This window comes from Plecotus auritus (assembly GCF_963455305.1).
Source record: "Plecotus auritus genome assembly, chromosome: 9".
Lineage (NCBI taxonomy): Eukaryota > Metazoa > Chordata > Mammalia > Chiroptera > Vespertilionidae > Plecotus > Plecotus auritus.
The window spans coordinates 146,959,591-146,986,562 of record NC_137783.1 but is presented as its reverse complement, the minus strand read 5'-3'; the positions used below and the strand labels follow the sequence as shown (position 1 = coordinate 146,986,562).

At 39.8% G+C, this 26,972-nt stretch overlaps 1 protein-coding gene across 1 annotated transcript in view; it reads right to left on the bottom strand.

The window, feature by feature from the left end:
- The window catches only part of FBXO3 (F-box protein 3), a 34,800-nt gene extending 8,106 nt beyond the window's left edge, over positions 1-26,694 (bottom strand). The window contains exons 1-9 of the mRNA XM_080642738.1: positions 26,535-26,694; positions 22,134-22,223; positions 18,825-18,988; positions 10,787-10,901; positions 8,978-9,182; positions 7,142-7,187; positions 3,963-4,047; positions 3,061-3,183; positions 1,034-1,149 (exon numbers count right to left, since the gene is read on the bottom strand). Coding sequence (XP_080498864.1) covers positions 1,034-1,149; positions 3,061-3,183; positions 3,963-4,047; positions 7,142-7,187; positions 8,978-9,182; positions 10,787-10,901; positions 18,825-18,988; positions 22,134-22,223; positions 26,535-26,638 — 1,048 coding nt within the window. The 5' untranslated portion in view covers positions 26,639-26,694. The remainder of the gene's footprint in view (positions 1-1,033; positions 1,150-3,060; positions 3,184-3,962; positions 4,048-7,141; positions 7,188-8,977; positions 9,183-10,786; positions 10,902-18,824; positions 18,989-22,133; positions 22,224-26,534) is intronic.
- Between the last annotated feature and the right edge of the window lie 278 nt (positions 26,695-26,972).

The window sequence follows — 26,972 nt, the reverse complement described above, 5'->3', positions numbered from 1 at the left end:
AGAGCGTCGGCCTGCGGACTCAAGGGTCCCAGGTTCGATTCCAGTCAAGGGCATGTACCTTGGTTGCGGGCACATCCCCAGTGGGGGCTGTGCAGGAGGCAGCTGATCGATGTTTCTCTCTCATCGATGTTTCTAGCTCTCTATCCCTCTCCCTTCCTCTCTGTAAAAAATCAATAAAATATATTAAAAAAAAAAAAAAAACATAAATTCTGAGCATGCAGCTTAAGCATTTAGCCCAGACAAAATGGCAGTCACAAGGGATAGTTCTTACTCCCAGGGACCAAATTATTGAAAAAGAAATACAGCTTTAATAAAATTGTTTAGCACTAGATCCCCAAATCAATTCAGGAAAAATTCCTTAAACAAACATGCAGAACATGACTTTATTCATGGCAAAAAATTAGAACAACTTTAATCTAAACTGAATTCGGTACATGCTTAGGTCCGATAACAGAAGTGCATAGCTTAAATAATGTTATTTTTCTGAAGCACAATACAAAATCTGAAGAATCTAAGGGTTCAGAAACTTAAGATAATTATAAAGTCAATGGAAATCAAGCTAGAGATGATTGAAATCCACAAACAAAAAAAGCTGTTATTAATTTTAACATTTCTCCCCTAAATTCCAAAAGATGACAAATATAAAATTTTTTTCTCTTTCTGCTCTCTGCCTACAGAGTATTACAATGAAAAATTATTCAGTGGGAAAGAAAAGAACTTAAGAAGGAAAAGAGAGGAACCCAGGTGATTCACAGAATGTAAACTCAATCCCTGAGCTATAATTTTAGCAAAGTTCTGTTGAAGATTCTAAACTGATAGAATAATGACATTTATACATTATATTTATGAAGCAAAGTATTGTAGTTAGGAGAAGCCCAGCATCTATGACACCTTCCACATTGTAAACACAGCTATTAAAAAGATGCAGTTATATCCACCAACTACATCATGCATTTCTAAGCTGTGCCACATATGTGCTCTCCAAAAGGTCTTAGATGCAACTGATGTATAAACCAAATCTTGCGTTACATACCAACTACTCCAGGTCCTTGAACTTCTTCTACATCACCTTTAGCATTTGTTATTCTCCAATAGCGACTGTCCAACTGACAAGCCTTCTCAGGAAGTGCATCCTTTGACATTTCAATCCTAGAGAAGGAAATGGGGTGGTAGAGACACAAATCAGCCCTTTTTTTGTTTGTTTGTTTGTTTGTTTCTTTTGTTTAAGAGCTACAACATGTGGGTTAAGAACATAAAGAGAATTTCCAAAGGAAGTTAAGAAACACACCCCAAAGTCTGTGTTCATCATCTATTTCCGGAAGTTCTCAAAGATATTGGCCTGATTAGCTAACTCTCCCATGGGAATGCTTTCATGCAACTCCCACATCTGATTTCAGTGAGGATCAACGGTAGGAAGGGCAACATAAAAATTCACAAACACCGTGCTTACTACACTCTTGTTGTTCAAATAAAGATCAGTATGGGAAACACTTTCTAGAACACGGTGCCATGGAAAACTTCTGCTCTAAAAACCTGGCAGGCTTTTATTCACTGCAAGGCTATGCAACCCAGTTCCCTTTTCTCCATTAGCTTCTGCAAAGCTCAAAGCGAAATGTCACTACTCAGTTATGGGATCACCTTGACTCTGCTTCCCAATACTACTATTTCCCTCCTCCCTCCGGGAACCTGCTGTCTCCTATTTTCATTCTGAGTACCCTATAAGCATATGTAGGTATCATTAATTAAGCATGTCTCAGTCCTAGGCAAGATCTAAATTAAACAACACACATCTGTGCGTGTGTAACTAGACACGTCAAAGGCTACATACAATACTAAAATTCTACGATGCTCCTGGTAAGTATACATTCCTCTATATAACATCATAAAGTACATAAAAATATATCCAAAGACAAATTATCCTTAGTCCCTTTGATCAATGAGTTGTCTTCATGTCATAGCAGAGAGTACTTCTAATCAAAGTGAATTTAATATTTGTTTTTTATTTCACCAAATCCAGGGCTTAACACCCTGTTTGATATCCAGGCAGCACTGAATAAATATGTACTAGACTTTTAATTGAATATGCACAGACCACATTAAATTTAAAAAGCATGATATTATCTTGGGCAATGTGATAGCTTTCTGAAAACATTGCAACTCTAATTCTGACCTTTCCATATGATTACAACTTAGTGGTCCACCTTGAAAAGTACCTGGCGCAATACTTGTATTTACAAGAAACAACTTAGGGGTTAATATAAACTCAAGGTATTTTATAAACTATATTGTGCTCACTCTTCACATAAACAGCCTGAAGTGACCTTTGAAAATGGTTAATTCTTCACTTGACCCAGAAAACCCCACAAAATTATGCAAATCAGGAGGTTAAAATCTTCGTGTTCACTTTAACAATACACATGAAACTGCTCATGCCACTAAAGGTATGCATATCTTAAAAGCCACCATGTATCAGAAGAATGTCACTTTACAGAAGCAATGTGTGCCATTCCGTCATTACAGTGGTGGAGTTGGTGGGTGTGCCCAGGCTGGACACAGTGGGGCTGGACACAGTGGGGCTGGACACAGGGCTCATGGCCGAGAAGTGCTGAATTTTGCTAAAAATGCAGAAGTTATGCTGAACTTAAGGGTGCAGATGTAGATTCTCTGGTCACTGAGCACATCCAGGTCCATGGAGCAGAGTTTACAGCGCTGTGGGCGGATTAACCCACACATCAGCTCTTCCTGCCACACTGAGGTGATCCCACAGAAAAAGAGCAGCTTGCTCCTAAACCAGAAAGATACCCCAGAAGACACTGGAGAAACAAAAACTTGTGGCCCCAGAGTAAATCAGCCTCAATAAATACAAATGAAAGTAAAAGCAGGGGGGGCGGGAACCTGACTATACTGTAGAAAACTTTGTTACCCACCTTCCTCTGTATCAGCAAGAAGCTGCCTTTCAAAATGTGTTTTATATCTTACATCAAATTGGGCAATAACAACAACACATCAGAGGATATGTCCCATTCCTAACTGGAAGGTGACCCCATTTAACAGCCTCACCTGATTCGGTATGTGAAGAAATAGTGAGGTGGATGTACAGAGCTAAGTTCTGGCAGAAACGACGTGGAAACTGAAACTGTAATATCTCCAGTTGTTGCTACACACTCCGGATCATGAACATATCTAGGTAAATAAAAAATTAAACATATTTTAGTCAACTAACCTCAATTATAGACGATAAAAGGTTTAAAGATACAATGCAAAATAGCTTAGACTTCACTTTAGGATTGAACATTTAAATCACATTTGAGATCTTAAAGGTGTAGTCCTATTAAGCTTAGAAGAAAACTAGAAATTATAAGCAAACCAGAAAGCTTTGAAGACTCCGGATCAGCGATGGTGGCAGTAAAGTAATTTACTTGGAAACTAAAAAGAGTCTATCTCTGTTTTCAGAGCTGAGGAAATTCAGGGGACCATCTGAAAACCCAGCTATAACTGCAAATAGTGGTTCTGATCATAAAAATGTGTTAGCATATTATTATAGGGACCTCTAATGTATACTTAATGTATCATTTCTGCCAACTAGGCTACTGTAAACCAATATTACCTCTAATACTATCTATCATACCTGGATGTTCCATTTATAGATAATAAATATTTGCTACTCATACTAAAAATCTACTAATTGGCAAAGAGCTTCTTTTCTAAAAAGAAACTATATAACTACTATAAATCCATAACTTCTATATCAAATCAGTTTTTTTCTTTTGATTCTTCAAAATAAGAAAAATACTGGCTGTTCTAGTGTTTGGATGTTTTGGCCTTAAAATGAGAATAGAATAGATTTATGATGATGAGAGGTTCGGTTATTAACCTTCCTGGGAAACTTTATCTTAGGATCTGTAACTGATGATTTTTGCTTATTACAATCATTCCATTCCAAAAAGCCCCAAGTGAAATACCTGAAAATTTGGTCTCTGATGATAGGGAAGCCACCTGATACAACACTGTTGACATAAGAAGTAAACCAGTCAGTAAAAGTAGCACCTGTAAACCAGAAAAGGGGGGGGAAGGACAAATAGTTTTTGTAAAATCCATGCAGGAAACAAGGAAACAATTGTAATTTCTCTTTGTGTAAGGTGTGATATCAAACCCAGAAACATTTATAGATCTAATTCCTCTAGTCCTTTATTAGGACAATTTCTAGTCTCAATTCTATCCCTCTTCTTCCTAACAACCTTGCTAGGGAATCCTCCAACTAACTTCAAAGTACTTTTCACACTTATATATAATCAAATAACAGATTCCTAAACTTTACTTTGTTCTGGTGCAGGAATGAAAAGCTTTCTGTAATTCCTTGAACAAAGGAGACATGGCTACATCTAGGAAGAAACTACAGGAACAGTATCAGCACCTATCCTCCAACAATCAGGGAATACTCCGGCTCCAGGTACATACTGACTCATGCTCAGTCTGAACATCTAACAGGAGTTATGGGCATCAGACCAACCCCAAAGTAGTTTAGGTGCACTGCTACAGGTTCAAACGCACAGCGGTCCGCCGTATTCTCAGTGAGCAGCTCGAAGCAGAAGAGAATGACTGGAACAGTCCAGTCCAGACCATACATCTGTGATCTAGTGATTGGGTCAGTAACAAGCATTTACATAAATTATGCCTGCCCCCTCTAAGTAATACAATATAACCTTCTCAGATCCCCTTACTGTTAATACCTCTCAGTGACTAGTGTACATTAGTCCCTTAACCAGTGATGCCCAATGCATTTATTTCTCTGTAATCTTATTTTTATCAACCCAGTTCCTATACTCCCCCATGCCAAATGTCAGATGCTAAATTTACAGCATTTACTTCATATTCTGCTTTGAGAATGATAGAAGATATAATTTAGGCTTGGGCCTGAGGGTACATAGCTTTAAAATTTTAAAGGCATCAACTGAGAGAAAGTACACTACAATAGTTGGTTCTTAATGTCTATAAATGGCCCATTCTAACTCCCTATTTATTAAATGTTATTGTATTCAAAATGAGCACTGATCATCTGTTTACTTGGAGCAAGATATTAAGAAGCCTATCTTTAATGACATTAACAAAGGCATTATAATTCAAAGAAGGTACAATTTTATGTCATGAGAACTAGTAATTTTCCTGTAGAGTTTTAAAGTCATTTTTCATATTTCATGGTTTACATAAAAAAGAAATTGGCATAGTGTATTTCCATGTACCTAAATTTATTGTAATACATATTAGAACAAAGTGTGTTCTTTAAAATGAGGATAGTTTCCTATGTAGTCCTTACTACTAAACTTATTTGAACTGAATACAGAATCCAGTTTTCTTAAATATCTATTAATAATGCGCTGAAGTGCTCACTTCGGCAGCACATACACTAAAATTGGAATGATACAGAGATTAGCATGGCCCCTGTGCAAGGATGACATGCAAATTCGTGAAGCGTTCCATATTTTAAAAAAATGCACTGAACACCAGGAGATTCCATCTTACGTTTTATTAAAAATACCAAGACAGTCAAACCTAGTTGGCCCAAGATGTAATTTCTATGTTCCAAGGTGGTTTACCTTTCAGAGTAAGCCTGCATCTTGGAGTCTCTTTGGTAGCTCTGGGGCTTTATCAAGGCGGCCTAAAGGAAAATGCTTTCTCATCTTTCCTCTTAGCACTACCTTCCCATCTCATCTCAAATCGTTCGCTTTGCTCTCCCATTCCAGGAGAAATCCCAACTACCAGAATAGTATTATCAGACCTTGGTATTCCGCTGCAGTGGGGGCTCTCCCAGACCATGTCAGACCAGCACCATACCGAGAGCAAGAAACTCCAGGAGCCTAGCCGGCAGCTTACTTCAGAGCTCAGGCAGCCTTTAGTGTATAAACTCAGTAGCACTACTCACCATAGCATGATGATCACCTCTGAAAGTATGTGCTATGCGAAGATGCCACAGAGGGCAATGAGCAGGAGCAAAACCCAGCAAGTACTTCACTTAGAAACCACAGGCCACGTGAGTCAGGGCGAGCTGACAGCCAGGGACTAAGTGTCAAAGCTTTTTATAACTTACTACGTAGGGGTGAGAGCTTGATATTGTGAAGTGTGCCACAAAATCTAGAATATGCCACAGTATAGACTCTGTTCAAGCTTCCAATTAGAAGAAATAATTAAATACAGATGCCTTAGCTTGCAAGGCCCTTTTGCTATTAGTCTATGACTCTATGGGGATGTTTGACATGTGCCAGGAATACCTTTAAAAACCTGAGTGGATAGTCAGCAAGCTTCTCTTAAGTGAGCAAAATCTAAGCAAAACAAGACTAACTGAATAGCAAAGAGGTGAATAGCACTTGCATACAATTTAAACTGTTCTCAAATCCTGAGAAATACCCCTTTAAGGCCTAGAAAAACTAGTTGTGCCAAGGAGTTCATGAAGCCCAGTTTATACTGGTTTTCAAAGACGGCTGTTTGGAGGTACCGAGTGTTATTTATCAGTGTTCTGCTACAGCATCGGCACCAAAAGAGAAAAAGTACTGTCCTGGCCAGTGTAGCTCAGCTGATACCGTCCCATGCACCAAAAGGCTGCCAGTTTGGTTCCGTCGGGGCCCATGCCTGGGTTGTGGGCTTGATTCTCAGTGAGGGGCGAGCAGGAGGCAGCCCATAGATGTTTGCTCTCACATTGCTATTTCTCTCCCTCTCCCTCTCCCTCTAAAAACCAATTTTAAAAATCTTTTTAAAAAAATGCAACATTCAAAAAGAGAAAAAGTACAAAGTAATTTTATATATCAACATCTCTAATTATATATTAATATGAGTGATGGAAAATACCATGTGCGTGTAAGGGAACTATATACTTACTCATATTAATTCTATACATTTTAGTGTTCCATAGCAGAGTCCTAGAGCACAAGATTGTATAAGGCATGGCTTTTTTCCAAATAGAAACCAAATTCAAATAAAGTATTAGGGCTATTCTAATGAGTGCCTAGATATAGTACTTTTTAAACCAGCAAGCCTTAAGAAATACAAGTATAAAATTGTCAGCTGGCTAAGTAACTAAAAAGTTTCTACCAATTTAATATTTTTGACAGGAGGAAAAAGGAAAAAATAAAACTTTTTTTTCTCCTACCTATGATAAACATGTCAATAGCAGCTGGATTCCGAGCCATTTGGTCCTAGGCGAGAAAAAGAATATTTTAATTAAGAAAAATACTCTCCACCATGTCTTTTGTTTTGTTTTGAACAAATTCACAATTTTTTATTAAAAACAAAACAAAACAAAAAATGAGATACGCCTGTACTCCCCGAAGAGTCCAAGGCAAGAGGAATCATCTTATATTAACTAGGTTCTGAGAAAGAAAGAAGGAAGAAAAGAATAAGAAAAATACATTTTCTTAATTTCCCATTGTTCATTATTTGTATTCTTCCCTGAAGAAAAGGCAAAACAGATATAAAATAACTTAAGTGCTCTAACCAATTCTTGGACATTCCTCACACTTGTCAGCTCCTGCTTCATGATTTTTTCTAGAAAGTCCAGTTAAATGTTTATATACTGTTAATACTGTGACAATGAACCAAAAAAACTGTCCTTCAGGAAAAGAATTAGGAAGTTATGGTTAAGAAGAAATACAGCTAATTATCCTAGGAGAAAAGGCTTTGGATTCAATCAAGAAGCCTGAAGAATTCTAGATTAGTCCCTTTTCTCTATAAATAAAGAGATCAAGCCATCATTCTATAACCCTATAGAGCAGTAGTTCTCAACCTTTCTAATGCCGCGACCCTTAATACAGTTCCTCGTGTTGTGGTGACCCCCAGCCATAAAATTATTTTCATTGCTACTTCATAACTGTAATTTTGCTACTGTTCTCAACCTGCGACAGGTTGAGAACTGCTGCTGTAGAGCCCAAGACCATCGGAAAACACAGATATTTACATTACGATTCATTAACAGTAGCAAAATTACAGTTATGAAGTAGCAATGAAAATAATTTTATGGTTGGGGGTCACCACAACACGAGGAACTGTATTAAGGGTCGCGGCATTAGAAAGGTTGAGAACCGCTGCTATAGAGGTATCAAGTCAAAAATGAGATAAAAGATGTGAAAATGCTTAGAAAAATTAAAAGCTATAAAGGCTCTTAAAATATTATTTTTTTAAAATATATTTTATTGATTTTTTATAGAGAGGAAGGGAGAGGGACAGAGAGTTAAAAACATCGATGAGAGAGAAACATCGATCAGCTGCCTCCTGCACACCTCCTACTGGGGATGTGACCGCAACCAAGGTACATGCCCTTGACCAGAATCGAACCTGGGACCCTTCAGTCCGCAGGCTGACGCTCTATCCACTGAGCCAAACCGGTTAGGGCCTCTTAAAGTATTTTAAATGTTTTAAGGAGTCACATATCTCAGATAACTATGAAAAGTATCTCCTATTTTAAATTTCTCTTTTAAGTTAAAAGTTCACAGCTAGGTAAAAATGAAAGCAGAAGTTGTTACTAAGAAATTACTGAAAACTGAAGAAATAAGACAAACAAAATACTAAAGTCATAACAAAAGTCTTCTAAAAAGGATCTTCATTTTTCAACAACTCAAATACCTACTGAAGAGTTTAAAAAGTTCCTACTGCACTTGGATCAAATGATGTTCAAAAGCTAAATTTTTAAAGTTAGAAATGTATATTATAATGAATTACTTCAACAAAAAGCTCATTAGTTTTCCTTAAACTTAAAATACCTTCACACAAGTCACAGCTTTGGGTCTGCATGAACCACAGTTTGCATGTCTGTCCACTGGTAACATTTTCTTTTGGCATTCCATGCCACTTGTGTCTGGTTAGATAGGTCTATATTTAAATTGCATAATGCCCTATACCCATTCAACAACCCTGAAAATTCCTAATGCTCACAGTTATACGCTCATCAGAACACATCTTAAAGCCACTCTTAAGCACACTTCCTACTTACTGGGCATTGGTAGAAAACTTCATTCTTGTTTCGGCCCTCTGCAGCTTCCACTGCTATGTACTGACTCAAACCAGTGTGTATGCAGAAAGTTAAAGGGAGACAGTATTTCAGTCCCTGTCTCTGCTGAAAGCCTCCAGCAGCCGTATCCACGTCTAACAAGTCTTCCGAACGATAGTGATTGGACAGCGCCATACTTCCCAACAATCTGAGAAGAGACTCAAAAATTTAATCAGTTGCAGTGCCAAACAAACATCTGTGCTTCATCTTCTTAATGAATAATAATTTCATATTGACAACTTTATAAGAACTGGTTAACATGTCGATTCTAAACCAGAAATGCCCAAAACACTGTAATTTATATATTACAGCCAAACTCTTGAGTGGAAAGATTGATTTAAATTAAAAGCCTAAATGTCTAAAATGTGTGTCAGCTTTATAAAAAGAAAAATGGTTTTATTGCGTTCAGGAACCTATCTTGCCATGATAAATTGATTTGCTGATATTTTGTTATATATGTGTATGACTAATTTAATGTTTCAAGGAATGATTCTCTGATACCTTTATGCTGTTACAACCTTTAGATTACCCTATCCTACTAGACTAGACAGTATAAATGTTAATCAGCCTAAAGCTTGACCAAATTTTCATTAACTTAGAATGCATGGGGTCTGAATTCATCTCACTGCATGTGCCTGAGAATACCACAGGTGTGGGCCCTTAGTGAGATTCCTATCCCACATCCCACCACTGGGCGGCGGACAGATAGAAATCCCTGTGCTGAAATGCATGACCTTCTTGTCATGTCACTTCTGGGCAACTCTTTTAATAAAATTCTCTAATTATAGGCTGTGCTCTGGAAGTGTGACAGTTTTTCAATTCTGTCAAATTTCAGTTTGACAGGAAAATAGAATAGAAAAAAGAAAAGCCAATAATTCAGGGTTATCTAGTCCGAACTGCCCATATTTCAGAAATGTACTCAATGAGTGAGTACAGGGAATGTGGGAGGTGATCATACTGAGATTGCAAGGTAGTATTCAGACCTGAAATGGAAACAGAGCCTCATATGATTCTTCACACACAGAGACATCATGTTCCAATAAGAACAATGCAAAGTTCTCCCTGAATTCTTATTGGCATTGCACAAATGCAATGTCTCTGAAATAGCTTAATTTCATAAAAAAAAACACACAAAAACAAAAAAAGGAGTAGACTCGTTCAAAGCATATAGTTTTTAAAACTGTGAGTGAATTTGACAGCTACTAACTACATGGTCTGCTTTTCCCGAAAGGTTCCACAATGAATACTTCATCTTTTCGAAGTTTAAAATAGGCCATTTAATTATAGGCCATGCTTGAATAGGACAAAACTGTGTATTTTTTTAGTTTAGTACATGTAGTTCTGAACAAATTATTATTTTTACATGTATGGTACACAGAATTTGCGCCAGGCTCTCCAAAACAAATGCTCTGGCTGTAAACAAGATAAGCACTTGAAGGGTGCTGAACAGTTTCAGTTAAAATGTACCTCCACATGCATTTCCCTTTTGTTTTTGTTGCACTGCCCCACACCCAACCAGACTTCATTTCATTCTAAGGAGGTGTGGACAAAGATAAGGTTTTCCTGAGACACATTTATTTTGGTAAAGTCCAATTCAAGCTGTAGACTTTGTCTTATGGATTGCTACAAGGAAGAAAAGGGAACTCCTATACTACTTTAATCTACTAAGAGCAACTACAACTATAGTTTGTTTATTTTCTTTCTGGAAAATAAGTTGATAATTAAAAACAACCAAAACAGCAAGCATCTTACCCAGGAACCACTAACTTCTGCCCATTGTGGATACGATATGAGCATCGATAGTCATCAGGAAGTTTGCAACCGATCTGAGCTTCCACAGCATCTAGGTCTTCCTCTCGAGCACCCTCTGCAAACGCACAAAAAAGCCAATTATGAAGAAACAATAAGGCTTAAATCTAAGATGAAATACAGTCTTCCTGCTAGCCAGCGAAACAATCTTAGAGCAAGTGAGTTCTGCCCGAAATGCACTGCTGAAATATAGGGAAGTGAACTGAAAATTCAGAGAAACTTATCACTTTAGATTGGCTGACATTTGAAGCCCCGGGCAAGCATATTCAGTAGGGAAACACTGGCACTAAGTAAAATGTGGAAAGTTATGCGCCAATGAAATCCATAATAATTTTTCACATTACAATGCAAACATTAGGGCATATCTCATTTTTCTTAATCTAACATACCCACGCTTCTCATGAAATACAATCTCCAGAAGTTCTCTAAACTGACGTTGTTCAAGTGTCTTAAAGGAATCTCTTACTGAACTTTGGTGTATGTTCATGCTGTGAGGTGGCCACTAACTTAAATTCAATTTTGCACATTGGTAAGCCTGCCACATATTCTAATTTTAAAAAGTAGGAAGGAGCCCTAACCGGTTTGGCTCAGTGGATAGAGCGTCGGCCTGTGGATTCAAGGGCCCCAGGTTTTTTTTTGTTTGTTTGTTTGTTTTTAAATATATTTTATTGATTTTTTACAGAGAGGAAGGGAGAGAGATAGTTAGAAACATCAATGAGAGAGAAACATCGATCAGCTGCCTCCTGCACACCCCTCACTGGGGATGTGCCCGCAACCAAGGTACATGCCCTTGACCGGAATCGAACCCGGGACCCTTTGTTCCGCAGGCTGACGCTCTATCCACTGAGCCAAACCGGTTAGGGCAAGGGTCCTAGGTTTGATTCCGGTCAAGGGCATGTACCTTGGTTGCGGGCACATCCCCAGTGGGGTGTGTGCAGGAGGCAGCTGATTGATGTCTCTCTCTCATCGATGTTTCTAACTCTCTCTCCCTCTCCCTTCCTCTCTGTAAAAAATCAATAAAATATATTTTTTTAAAAAGAAAAAATAAAAAGTAGGAAGTAATCACAAACACCAAGAAAAGAGGTTTACTTTCGCCCTGACCGGTTTGGCTCAGTGGATAGAGCGTCGGCTTGCGGACTGAAAGGTCCCGGGTTTGATTCCAGTCGAGGGCATGTACCTTGGTTGCGGGCACATCCCCGGTGGGAGGTGTGTATTCAGTAGGAGGTGTGCAGGAGGCAGCTGATCGATGTTTCTCTCTCATCGATGTTTCTAACTCTCTATCCCTCTCCCTTCCTCTCTGTAAAAAATCAATAAAATATATTTTTTAAAAAAGAACAAAAAGTAGGAAGTAACCACAAACACCAAGAAAAGAGGTTTACTTTCAGCAATGGTCCACCAGGTTGTTGGATCAAACCTCTGCTGGGGAACTAGAAAAACTGAACAACACAAAATCGGTTTCAAGGCTTTTGGAAATCCTCAAAGACAGTGAGGGGTGAGGGGTCCAAGAGAGAGAGAAGCTGAGAGGGTAGCCAGGCCTCCAAAGGAGTCACCTTGTCTTTGAGGCAATTGCCAATTCTGAAAGCAAACACGAGGCTGAGTGGCTGAGAAATTGAGCAATGCTTTCAACAGTATCACAGGACTGAGAGAGTTTTCCAAAATTGATGAAAACTCCAAACCACAGATTCAAAAAGCACTATAAACTCCGTGGAGAATAATTACAAAGAAAATCACATCTAGACACACAACTGGAAAACCGTGGGAAATCAGAGACAGAGAAATTTCCAAAGCAGCCGGAGAAGGGGAAAAGCCACACAGGAACCTTCAAAGGAACAGTAAGACTGACAACAAAATCCTCACCAGGAATGGCACCTTCAAAGTGCTCAATAAAATAGCTACTGACAAGAATTCTATATCCGGTGAATATATACATCAAAAGTGAAGATGAAATAAATACTTTTTTAGGCCAAAAAAGATCTGAAAAAATTTAGCCGTAGCAGTCCCTCATTAAAAAAACAAACACAAAAAAAACAAAGGAATTCTCGGGCAGAAGAAAAATTGTCCCAGGTGGAAGCATGAAGGTGCAGGAAACAATAAAGAGCAACAGAAAAGATAAATCTAAGATAATATTAAGTAAATAAAATAATAACATTTCCAGGGATATAAAATACACTAAAGTTAAAATCACAAAAACTGTAATACAAAGGTAATTGGAGTTAAAATATTTTAAGATTCGTTGTCCAGAAAATGGTAAACATACTAATTTAAAACAAACTTTAATTAAATAAAAAGCGGGAGTACAGAATAAAAGTAAGAAGAATGCAAAATAGAAACACCTACTCAGTGACACAAATAGAAAAACATATAGAAACAGCATATTCAAATTCAAATATATTAGTAATCACATTAAATATGGAGTAACTAATCTAACTAAAAGACAGACTGACATCAGATAAAAACAAACATGCTCTTATACAAGAGGCACATCCTAAAGATGAAGATAGAGGAAAGAAAGCTAGAATAGCTCCACTGAAATCACACAAACTAGCCAAAACCGGTTTGGCTCAGTGGATAGAGTGTCAGCCTGCGGACTGAAAGGTCCCAGGTTTGATTTCGGTCAAGGGCATGTACCTTGGTTGTGGGCACATCCCCAGTAGGGGGTGTGCAAGAGGCAGCTGATCAATGTTTCTCTCTCATCAATGTTTCTAACTCTCTATCCCTCTCCCTCCCTCTCTGTAAAATATCAATAAAATAGATATTTTAAAAAAAATCACACAAACTAGAATTTAAAGCAAATAGCATTGTGAGAGGTAATGAGGACTTTTCTAATGGCAAAAAGGTTCAATTCACTACACAAATATTATAATTCTCATTTCGTGTACCTAATAACACAGCTTCAAAATATAATTTTTAAAATGAAGAACAAAAGTGGAAAAAGATACATCTATAATCATAGCAGGTGTATTCGTTTTCTAGTGCCACAATATTAGCAGCTTAAAACACTCCTTTATTATTTCACAGTTTCTGTAGGTTAGAAATCTGGGCGTGACTGAACTGGATCCTCACTCAGGTCCCACCAGGCTAAAACAATGGTGTCAACTGGGGCTGCTATCTCACCTTATGCATCTCATGCTTGCGGTCCCCTTCCAAGCTCACTGGTTCTTGGCAGAACTCAGTTCCTTGCAGTTGCAGCTGAGGCCTCAGCTCCTTCAATCCTAGAAGCCGCCGGCCATCCCTATCACCTAGCCTCTCCACAACATGCCAGTTTGGTTATTCAAGGCCAACAGGAGAAATATCCATGCTTCCAATCTCTTTGACTTCAAAAAGGGCCCAGTTCCTGTTAGGACTTACCTGATTAGGTCAGGTCCACTCGGGATAATTTCCTCAAATCAACAAATTTGGGACTTTAATTACCTCTGCAAAACCCTTTCATCTTTGTCATATAACGTGACCAACCACCGAGCTGAAATAAATTATATCCACCGTCTACTCACACACCAGGGGAGACTTTACACCATGCATGTGACAGTGACTACGGGAATCTTGGGAAGTCTCTCAGAATTCTGCCTACCACAGTGAGAAATTTCAACACACCTCTGTTAGTAACTGGTAGAACAAGTAGCCCCCCAAATAAACAAGAGTACAAGATTAACAAGTTTTGCCTAATTTTATATATATGTAAGTTTTTATGTATATATGTATTGGTATGTGTATATCAATGGTAAAATATACACTCTTTTCAAGTGTACACAGAACATTTACCAAGATAGATTATACACTGGACCAGAGACCAAATTTCAAATGACTAGAGTCATAGAGTATATTCTCTAATAACAGTGGAATTAAAATATAAATTATATAAAAAAGACTACTAAAAAAGCCCCACATGTTTGGAAATCAAGCCATATATTTCTATATAACCCATGGGTCAAGGAAAAAATCAGAAAATATTTTGAACTGCATGTTAATGAAAATACAACATATTGAAACTTGTGATATGAAGCTAAAACTATGTTCACAGGAAAATTTATAGCCCTAAAAACATTTGAAAAAAATAAGAAAAACTGAAAATTATCTAAGTCATCTCAAATCAGGAAAAAAGTGACAGTAAACGCAAAGAAATCAGAGAAATTAATGAAATAAGAAATGACTTGGCAAAGGCAGTTCCAGTTCTTTGAAAAGACCATTAAAATTGATTAGCCCCTACCTAGCAAGACTGAGCAAGAGGAACAGAGAGAAAGCACAAATAAGTCCAGAAATGGGAAAATGAAATCACTACCCTCCAACGAGCATTACAAAGGTAAGAGGATCTTATGGAAAACTTCATGGCAATTTAAAATGTAAATAAAGTGGACAATTGCCTAGAAAAACACAACTTATCAAAACTGACATAAAAATAAAAAATCAGAGTACCATTTCTAATAAAGAAATTGAATCCTTAGTTTAAACCGCCCTACAATAAAAGCTCCAGGATTGAGTGGCTCCATCAGTGCATGCTATTAAACATTTACGCAGGAAATAAGATCAAACTTACATAAACTCTTCCAGGAAACTGAAAAAGAAGCAACACTTCCCAACTTGTTTTACAAGGCCAGTATTATCTTAATACCAAAACCTGACAAGGACATTTATGAAAGGGAAATTACAGGCCAAACTCTTTCATGAACATATCTGTAAAAACCCCAGTCAAATACTAGCCAATCAAATCTAACAATATAAAAAAAGGATAATACATTACAGCCGAAGTAAGTTTATTTGTGTAATGGTTTAACATTCAGAAAACCAAGCAATGTAATTCAGTGCATTAACAGAATGAAGTAGAAAGATCATGATAATCACAAGACTGGAAGACATTTGATAAAAATTCAATTATCAAAAACACAAAAACAAAACAAAACTCTTCTTAAACTACTATCAGATGGAACTGCTTCAATCTGATAAAGAACTTGTACAAAAAACCTACAGCAAACATCATCAGAGAAAGGTCGGAAGCTTTCTCTCTGCAAACAGAAAGATAAGGACGCTCCCATCATCATATCTTTCCAACATTGCACTGAAGGCCCTAGACAGTTTAAGAAGGCCCTAGGCAGTGCAATAAGGCAAGAAAAAGAAATAAATAACATCTAAGGATTGGAAAGCTAGAAATAAAACTGTTGTTAATGTACATACTCAAGGAAATGCAAAATAAAACCATCACTACATGCCCATTAGAAAGGTTAAAATACAAAGAATGACAACATTAAAGTGCTGGCAGGAATGTAAAGTGGTAGAACCCCTTTGAAAAATTAACAGTATCTTTTGAAGTTTAATATAAGCACACGCTACAAGCCAGTAAACTCAATCCCAGGTATTTACCTGATAGATATATGCTCATATGTACATAAAAAGTGATTTACATTTGTATTATTTATAATTCTTTTACACTGCATTATTGGTACTACCCAAAAACTAGAAATAACCCAAATATCCATCAACAGAATAAACCTATAAAATGTGGTCTGCTCAAACAATGGAGTACTATATCACAACAAGAATGAACAAACTATTGATAGAGACAACACAGTTGAATTTAAAAAAAAAAAAAGGAAATAATTCACAAAAAATACATACTTAATCATACAATTTACATAAAGTTCAAAAAGAGAGAAAATTACTCAGTGCTAATAGCAATGAGGAGAGTGGTTACCCCTGAGAAAGAGGGAGGGTTCTAGGTACAGATTATTCTACGTCTTGACCTGTAGGGTGCTACAATGGGTGTGTTCACTTTATGATAATTAACTGATCTGTGCATGTTTCTGGAGGCTAGTTAACATCACTAGTGAGAGCGTGTGGATATCACATCCCCACAGGTAAGTGATGAGAGGTGCCCCGCGCCTCTGCAGTAACTTCTGAAAACCCATTACTCCAGTCTAGTCATGAGTAACACCTCAAACAAAGTCAGTATGAGGGCCATTCTACAAAATACCCTACCAGTACTCCTTCAAACTGTCAAGGTCATGAAAGACAAGGAAAAACTGAGAAACTGCCAGAGACCAGATGACACTAAGAAGACATAACCACACGCAATATGGTGTTCTGGGTTGGATACAGGACTTGAAAAGGACATTATTGGAAAAGCTAGTGGGATCTGAATGAAGTCTGGAGTTTAGTTAATAATAATTTTCCAATGAAGACTTTAGCTTTGACAAATGTCCCACAAGGCAATACATCAGGGGAAACTGAAACTGGGTAAAGAGTATACAAGAATTCTCTGTACTGTGTTTTTGCAACTTTCCTGTAATTTCAAATTACTCCAAAATGGAAACTTCATTTTAAAAAGTTTAGTACAAAACAAACTGAATAACTGCCTGGACCATACAACATTAAGAAACTACGAATTTCTTAAAAAAGAGGCAGCTAGAGAGAAAGAAATTTTTTAAAAGCCAAAAACTAACCAAACAAACAAATATGGCAAAAGAAAAATATAAAGAAATACATGCTCACAAGACAGTGAAGTCAAGGTTTAGAGAGGCAGCTGCTACAAGAGAACCTGGGAGTCAGACCAGGTGAACGCTCAGCTCTGCGCTTACCGACTGACTCAGGTTAGCGCATCCCTTTAATCCCGTTTCCTCGCCTGTGAAATGGGAGATGCCACCTACCTGAGAGGATTACAGCGAGGATTAAAAAAGCTCCAAGTGCACAGTAACATGCTTTACTGGCTCTCAATAAATATTCATTTACTTTCCTTGCCCCCGAGCTTGCTTGTATGAGGAGACCGTGAAAAAGTTACTAGGAGCCACGAAACCTAGATGAGAGTTCTCTCACTTACTATTATGTGACCTTGCATAAGTCACCTACACTCTCTGAGCCTGTCCCTTCACCTGTAAATGAGGGACTGGTATACATCAGGAAGCAGCAACCTCTAGGCTGCAGGCCAAACCCTGGCCTGCCGCCTGGTCCTGTGAACAAAGTTTTCTTGGAAAAGTGCCACTCCTGTTTGTTTATGTATTGCCTATGCTGCCTTCTGCAACAACAGCAGGAGTTACATAGTTAAGACAAGACACCATCTGTCTGTCCCTCAACGCCTAAAATATTTACTATCTGGTCATTTTTAAAAAAACTTTGCTAACCCCTGGTCTAAGTGATCTCTAAAATCCCTCCAACTCTAAAAATTTAAGCCAACATGTAAGGTAAATATGAAATTTGAAGATACATGATACATACCATTAGACAGGTTAATAAAAGATATACAGGGTGTCCCCCAAAAATGCATATATACTTAACAGCTGATAGATCAATTCTGAAAATGAAATAGCTTTTAATAAACGCTGGCTTTATAATTATTCGAAGTGTGTGTATACATTTTTTTGGGACACCCTATATTAATGTATCATAATTTCAAGATACTTATAAAAATTTCCCCAAGCCCAATACTTACCTGCTTTCCAAGTTTCCTTTCTAGGTGCCTTGAAAATGAGTCAGGGACTATGACCACTGGGGTAAGGAGGAGGTTCCTGACTTAGTCCTAAAACTCATAGCCCTGGCATTCCTAGAATCCCCTGCATTCTAGATATCAAGAGCCTTTATCCTATTCCAACTCATGGCAAAGCCCCCAGAGAACTGACACCTGAGAGTAAAACAGAGGCTGTCAAGGAATTCTCTGCCAACAACCTCACTTCCAATCACCAGAAACAGAGCGGTGAGCAGGGAGGCCTCGGAATACCAAACTGAGTGAAAAAAAAGAAGCTACTCTGTATCCTTGTTTCTTGGTAACTCTGTACCTGAAAGGAGAAATGTCTACATTCTCATATTCCAAATGTCCTAATATTGGACGAGCTCTCTAAGGTCCTAAGACATTTTAAATAACAGGATGAACAGGTCCTTTCTGCCTTCAACTGCTGTTAAGACCATAGCTCTGAAATCAGCCTGATATTGAAATCCTGGTTCTGCCTTTTATTTTGTGATGGCAAACAACTTACTTAGCATCTTGGGTGGCTCACCATACCTTTAAGAGACAAAACCATCCGAGGACATCTGGGCTCCAAATATCTCTTGAGATCATCCCAGGCCTTTTTAATAGCAGCATAATGGTCAATGTATCTTCCTACATCAGAATAAGTATCAATGAAGAGAGACTTCCAGCACTGATTCTTCTGTGTTTTCTCTTCCCTAAACAGATTACAAAAATGAGATATAAAATCTTTTGAAATAAAATTAGTACATATTCTAGACATTTACCAACAAACTTCATTGGAAATTTTTGGTAACTTTTGCCTTCCTTTTCATTTGTTTTAGCTACATATGAAGACTAGCAAATAGTGACACCAAAAAATTTAACAACAGGAGTTATTGCTGGCATGGTGGGTATGAACCACTTATTTCTTACTTTCTACTTACCTATTTTCTAAATTTTCTAGTTTCAGTAAAATATGTGAAGAAAATATGGAGTGTGAATCTCAAGTACTTCTAAAAGCATACCAATTACAAAATTATAAATGTGTACAGTTGACCTTGAACAATGCAGGAGTTAGGGGTGCAGACCTCCCTGACCTGCGTCCCAGACAAAAAGACCCAAGTAAAGCCCTGGCTGGTGTGGTTGGGCATTGTCCGGGGCACAGAAAGGTTGCTGGTTTGATTCCCGGTCAGGACATATGCCCAGGCTGCGGGCTTGAGGAAGCCAATGGATGTTTCTCACATAGATGTTTCTCTCTCCCTCTCCCTTCCTCTCTCTCTAAAACCAATAAAAATATGTATTTTTTTTAAATTAGAGTATAACTTAACTAATAACTACTATTGCCCTGGCCTGTTTGGCTCAGTGGATGGAGCGTCAGCCTGCAGACTGGGGAGTCCCGGGGTTCGATTCCAGTCAAGGGCATGTGCCTTGGTTGTGGACACATCACCAGTGGGGGGTGTGCAAGAGGCAGCTGATCAATGTTTCTTTCTCATCAATGTTTCTAACACTATATCCCTCTCCCTTCCTCTCTGTAAAAAATCAGTAAAATATATTTTTAAAAAAATAACTACTGGCCCTAGCCGGTTTGGCTCAGTGGATAGAGCATAGGCCTGCAGACTCATGGGTCCCAGGTTCGATCCCGGTCAAGGGCATGTACCTTGGTTGCGGGTACATCCCCAGTAGGAGGTGTGCAGGAGGCAGCTGCTCGATGTTTCTAACTTTCTATCCCTCTCCCTTCCTCTCTGTAAAAAATCAATAAAATGTATTTAAAAATAAAAAACAAATAAATAAAATAAAATATATTTTTAAAAAAATAACTACTGTTGACTTGAAGCCTTACTGATAACATAAACAGTTGATTAACATATATTTTGTATATTATATGTATTATATACTATATTCTTATGATAGTGTAAGCTAGGAAAAAGAAAATGTTAAGAAAATCGTAAGGAAAATAAATTTACAATAGTTATTGAAAAAAATCTGCAGATAAATGGACCCGTGTAGTTCAAACCCAAGCTGTTCAAGGGTCAACCGTAGTTGTTCAATTTTAGAAAATATTTGGATTCTAATGATACAATATTATTAATCTAATTTATCTACACTGGATCAGCAAGAGAATCATATAGCATCATAGTAATCACATAATTCAACATTCAGATTTGATACAATTCCACAAATATTTATTGTCTACTTAGCCACTTGAGGACATTAAAAATAAGGCGTACTTTTTGCCCTCAAAAATGCAGTCTTATCAGGAAGAAAGAATAATATCAGACAGAAGTGATACAAGATAAGACAGCCACAAAGGGCCTTAAGGTAACATGCTAATATCCTGCAGGAAATGAAAAACCACTGAAGGGTTTTAACAGGGTAGTTCAAAGACAGAGTTGTGGCTATGGTGTGGGAGAGGTGTAAACTAGAGGCTCAGAGATGAGTCAGGAGGGTTTTGCAGTAATCCTAGTAAGAGATGATGAACTGAACTCAAACTGGTAGCTAGATGAAATGAGTAGAATGATTCAAGAAATATAGAGGCTAAAATCAGAAGGGCTTAGTAATTGAATAAATGGAGGGAGAGAGGGATGGAGGGAAGGAGAGAAGGAAGGAGGGAGACAGGAAGGGAGAGAGGAGAGGAGAGATGTGGGATGATTCCTGGTTTGGCCTTAGAAGCTCAAGTGGATGGATGGTGCTGCCCCGAAGACCAGGAATGTAGGATGATCAGGTTCAAAGATGGAGAAAAGGACAATTCAGGATTTGTTTGATTTTTTGTGTGCTTTTTTTTGGTGGGGAGGGTTAGTATTTTTTTATTAGTGTAAATAATATATACATACATATTTATCAAAACCAAAAAAAGTACTAAAGAACTTATGAAGTCCAACTTCTCAAAGGAAACTTTAGTTATTTCTGGAAGTTACCTCTGTAATTCTAAATGTTTATGCCTCTAATTCTTGATTTATCAATTTCACATCTGCCTATTGATACCCTAAAGTAAAAGATCAGGATAGCTCTAGATGGTCTGGCTCAGTGGTTAGAGCGTCGGCCCTCAGCCTGAAGGATCAGGTCACATACCTTGGTTGCAGGCTCGATCCCCAGACCCTGGGCAGGTGTGTGTGGGTGGCAACCAATTGATGTGTGTCTCTCACACTGATGTTTCTTTCTGTCTCTCCTCCTCTCTTCCACTCTCTTTCAAAATCAATGGAAAAATATTCTCAGGTGAGGATTAACAAAAACAAAACAAAACAAACAAAAAAGATCAGGATACAGCAATACTTAAAATTCTCTCCTCTCCATTCTCCCTCCTCCCAATGTTTGATAGCTGTTATTAATATTCAGTTCTACTGAGTAGCTTGCAACTTTCAATAATACACTTAAACCTCTACTTCTTGCTTTACAACTTCAGTCACGACCCAATTCCCCTCAATCTAAGAAAAAGATAGTAGCAATCCTACCCTCTTTCACTTTTCCCAACTCCCACCTTCTGTTTTCTACCCTTTTATTCTGTCCAATCTATTAATATTTACTGAATTCATGAGCCCGTGTGGGTCATCCAATGGAGAGGTTCAGCGGGAGGTTATGCAATAAGTCTGGAGCCCAGTGGGGATGTCAGGGATGCCATCCAGGGCTGGGAGTGAGCAGCACAGAAGCAGTCACTGTAAACGGCCACAGTGCATGCCGGGGAGTTCAGAGGGGAGAGAGCAGGGGCCAAGGACAGAGGCTGGGAGAACTCCAGCACTTAGTGGCAGGCACGGCAGAGCCACCAAAGGAGACCAAGAGAGAGGGGTGAGAGAGGAGAACCCGGATAGGCTGGTGTTATAGAAGCCGGGGCCAGGTTTCAAGAATACATATTTCCTGAATACTCACTCGGATATCAGCCAGTATTTTTTGCAATGTCTTCTCCACAGAGGATCATGACTTGATAGCTGGCTAAGTCTTCGACTGACGTAGCAACAACTGACAGTAACCAGATTCACGGTTAGTATTAAAAAAAAAGAAAGAAAGAAAGAAAGAAAACAATTTAAAAATCAAGATGAAAATATTCAATGTTAAGATTTATTCTATTCCTTTTGCTTTTTTCATTTTCCACGTTCTACCCTTATAATTACAAAACAATATTTTCAAAATCTGTTTAATGTGTTAGCTAGTATAAGTACCTTTTGAGTACTGAAATCTTAACTATTTGAGTTCACAAATAAACCCCCAAATCTCTACAATTGTAATTTTCTTATGGAAGTCTACAAAATATATAAATCACTGGAGTTAATTTCAAATCAAAGAGCCTTCCTTCACTCCTTGTGACGATAATCATTTCTGCACACGGGAAGAGTGTTATTCAGTGTGTGTATTTTTAAGATCTGTGAGACCTTTTATATTAATACACAAGACTTTCGTTTGTTTTGTTCTAATTTTTCTTAAAAGAAATAAACATTGCAGCTAAAACCACTTTTTAATTATACCAACTACTGGAGAGCCCATCTATAAAGTGTCACCATCACAACAATTCTATTTCAATAGCCATAGCTATTCAAGTTAGTATCAAGTGCTCAAAAGCATGGAATGTTAGAAACAAATAAATTCCTTGCTACATATTATATTCTACATTGTGTTCTTTTTAAAACTATGTTTTTAAACCACACCGGCCAGTGCTATACTGTGTCCTAATACAACAGTGTTCCTATCCTGTAAATCCAACACTACATATTTAATTTGCAAAAGGTTGAACCTAAGACTAGGAAAATGGATTTCTATCTTTTCAGAAGAGGAATCACAAGTTATAGAAAGTAGTATTCAAAGATCTCACTTGGGCCATGGCTAACCAATTAATGGAATCTTAAATCACATGGGGTTTGTCAAGGCCATGTTACAAACTTTTCCTCAATTTTCAGATTTTACACAAAATTCTACCTCACCCTTTTCTGCCAAGCTCACAAGATGCCCAAACGAACATTTGCAAACACTGAATCTGTCCAGTTTTGTAATTCAGAGTCCTCTTTTCTTGATCCTTCTCCTCCTCTGTCTCAAGAGTTAAACAACATAAAGGAATCTCTGAAATAAGCACCAAAGGTGATTCTGATGCACAACAAGGATGAGAACTACTGTTCTAGAGATTCCGACTCAGTTTGCTTGGGGCGAGATCTTTACCTCAGGCACATGTATGTTTAAAAAGTGCCCCATGTAATTCTGATACACACTGAGGGTTAAGAATGATTGGTACATAATAAATCACCCTGGAATGGAGAAGGAGATTCAAACTATGCAGTTGCTATTACTATTACACAATGACCCTAATGAACGAATCCAATCCAACCTAATCCAGTTCAGCAATATGCACCAAAAACTTCAGAGCTTAGCAATGAGCAGGACACTTGACAAAGTTGGGCTGTATTTTTCTTAAAAGAAATATAGTGTAGGAAAGACGCTGCAGTACATTGGAAACTTTTCTGTGGATGAAATTCAATGGTTTTTGTTAATGTTAGGTGTCAGCTTGCTTGGGCCCAGGGATGCCTAGATAGCTGGTTAAACATTACTTCTGCGTTGTGCCTGTGGGGATGTTTCTGGAAAAGATTGGCGTTTGAATTGACAGACTAAGAAGCCAGATGACCTTCCCCAATGCGAGTGGACATCATCCACTCCAGGGCGGGCCTGACTAGAACAAAAAGGCAGAGGAAGGTTAGATCTGCTCTCTGACTGACAGCTTGAGCCGAGCCAGGGATCTTCTCTGTCCTTGGCGTCCCTGGCTCTCAGGCTTTCCGACCCAGGCTGGCATCTACACCGTGGGCTCTCCAGCTCTCAGCCCTTGGAATGATACCACCAGCTTTCTTGAGTCTCCAGCTTGCAGATGGCAGACAGTAGGACTTCTCAGCCTCCATGATTCATGAGCCAATACCTTATGATAAGTCACACACACATTCTTTTTCTCTCAAGAGCCCAAATATGGTATTCAACTCAGCTCACTTTCATAAACATTTATGGAGGGATCCTGTCACATCTGTTTACAACTTTGATTACTACCTAAAGCATTTAAAATAAAATCTGATCTCCTCACCTTGGCTCCCGAGGTCCTGCATGAGCTCACCAGCTTCTTCTCAAGCCACTCTGCCCGAGTCACTCCCTACCTCCTGCAACACCAGCCTTCTAGCTCCTCCAACAGGCCATGCCGCTGTCCAATCAGCTTCTGAGCACACTGTTCTCTCTGCCAGGACTGATCTATGGCGTCCTTCATATATGGTAGCCCCTTCCGATGTGAATTGTCTCTCCTCTCATTCCCTAACAGAGTAGTTGATTTATTTCCTTCATAGCACTTAGTATCTCTTGTATTTGCATTTGTTTGTTTTCCATCTTTCCCACTAGACCAGTGGTGGGCAAACTGCGGCTCGCGAGCCATATGCAGCTCTTTGGCCCCTTCAGTGTGGTTCTTCCAGAAAATACCACGTGCGGGCGCGCACATGCAGTGCGATTGAAACTTCGTGGCCCATGCGCAGAAGCCGGTTTTCGGCTCTCAAAAGGAATTTCAATCGTTGTGCTGTTGATATTTGGCTCTGCTGAGTTTGCCGACCACTGCCCTAGACTGTAAACTTCATAAGAGGGGCCTTATCTGTCTTCCTCACTATTGTATCCAAGACATTTAACAGACTGGCACACAACAGGCATTAAAAAAAAAATCTGTGAATAAATGATGATTACAAAGATAAACAAGACAGTCTTTACATTTATTGGCATGGCAAATAAACAGAGAAAAAAGTTAAGAGAAAGGAACCAAGTGAGGGGGTCTTAAATAAATTTCACCTTGCCAGGATGGGAAGAGGAAGACAAGGCATTTCCGGCAAGGTCAAGAGCTGAAGTCACGGAACACAAGCATGTAGTGTCTGGCACAAGTCTGATTTGGCTGCAATGCACTGAACCAAATGCTCAGAGTCTTAAATGCCTCCAGAAATTTAGGTTATAGTCTGCAAACAAGAGGTGTCTAAGTTTTTAAGGAGAATGACAGCAAGGTCTGTCTTAGAAAGTTCACCCTGCAGCAATGTAGTCCATAGATCACCAGGGTGTGTGTCTGTATTCTATTTTTAAGAGGCTACAGCAACAGAATATTTCAGATGAAGACAGTCTGCCGCTGGATCAGCCTTTCCCAGAGAAAAGATAAACTTTATCTCTGCTTTAGTACCCAGCCTGTAGACAAAAATTTGTTTTCAGGAAAAAATAAGTGTTACAGGTACTACAGCCAGACACTTATCCCTCTGTCACTACTTAGCTAGACCAACCAACAGCTACCAGTAGCTCCAAAAAGGCTCTATTTCTGAAAGGATCCCTGATAACACAGGGCACCATCATCAAACGGCTAGAATCCAATAGTTAATCCAAAAAAACACACACAGAAACAAAAACCCTGAATCTCGCCTACCCATCCTTAAGAGGGCGACTTCACCTCCTCTTCAATAGATGTGGCCGCACAAAAAAAGACAGAGCCATGCCACCAGCTGTCAAGGGTGTAAACAGCGCCATTTCTTCCCCCATCCCAGACAGTCTCGAGCGCTGAAGGAACTGGGCTGAAGGAACTGGGCACTGAACCACCCCGACCGGCAAGCCGTGTTTATTTTTGGAACAGATGCTAGTAATCCGGGCAACCCAACGCGGACAGGAGGGAAAGCGGTCACCTGTATCGCACCAACGGAAGTCAGTACCAAAACACAAAATGCAACATGTAACAGCGAGGAGGAAGGCTGAAAGCAAGACAATTTTTGCAGCAGAGAAGCCCGAGAGTGCGCTGCGCCCCGCCAGGTACAAAGGTGTGCGGGAGTCGCACCTGGGATCAGGGGGTCGCCTGGCTCCTTTCTCGCCGGCGCCCTGCCTGCCTATTCCGGGGCCCCTGCGGAGAAGAGCGCTCGGGCCAGAAAGGGTCTTTCCAAAGCGGCCGGGGCTGGGGACACATCGGGTGCAGGCCGGGGGGTGTGGGGTGCGGGGGTCCTGGGGGCGGCAGAGGGAAGCAGTACCCCTCTCGCCCCGGAAATGAGCCTCACCAAGGCCTGGGAGACAGGGCTCCCGTCGCTCCTCGGGTCTGGGTCCCGGACAGAAGACCTCAAGGCGGGGCCCTGACTGCCCCTGTCTCGCCCCGGCCCCTTGGGTGGCTCTGCAGGAGGGCGGCCCCGCATCACCTCTGGTTCACGCAAGGTCCAGGTCCAGTCGGCGAGCCGGGCCCCCGTCCCTCCAGCCTCACCGCCTCCTCCCGCCCCCGTGACCCCGCCCCTGCCACGCGCGCCGCCCCATTACTTGATTAGGTCCCGGTAGTCCAAGAAAGATAAGATCAGGAGCAGGGGGTCGGTGGGCAGCGATTCTAGGGTCAGAGGCGCGGACTCCGGCTCCACGGCCGCCATCTTGCCTGGCCCGGTGCAGGCCTGGCCCCGCCCAGGCCCGGCTATGCCCCGCCCCCGCCGCCGGCACGGGCGCCGCTCCTCAGCGACTCACTCAGGTTTGTTATGTAACTGCCGGGGCTGGCCCCGCCCACTGGGCGGGAAGTGGGGGCGGTGCCAGGGCAGGCTCCGCCCACCGCCCCTCCGGTGGGCGCCCGCTCCGTAGGATCCCTCTGCGTCCTGCATGCCGGCTCCTCCAGGATGCGTGAGCTCTGCAGCACCTGAGGTCGCTGGTCTCTCCTGTCCCTTTCAGGTCTCTAAACTGGCCCGGCCCGGCCCGGCCCCCTTACAGCCTTTG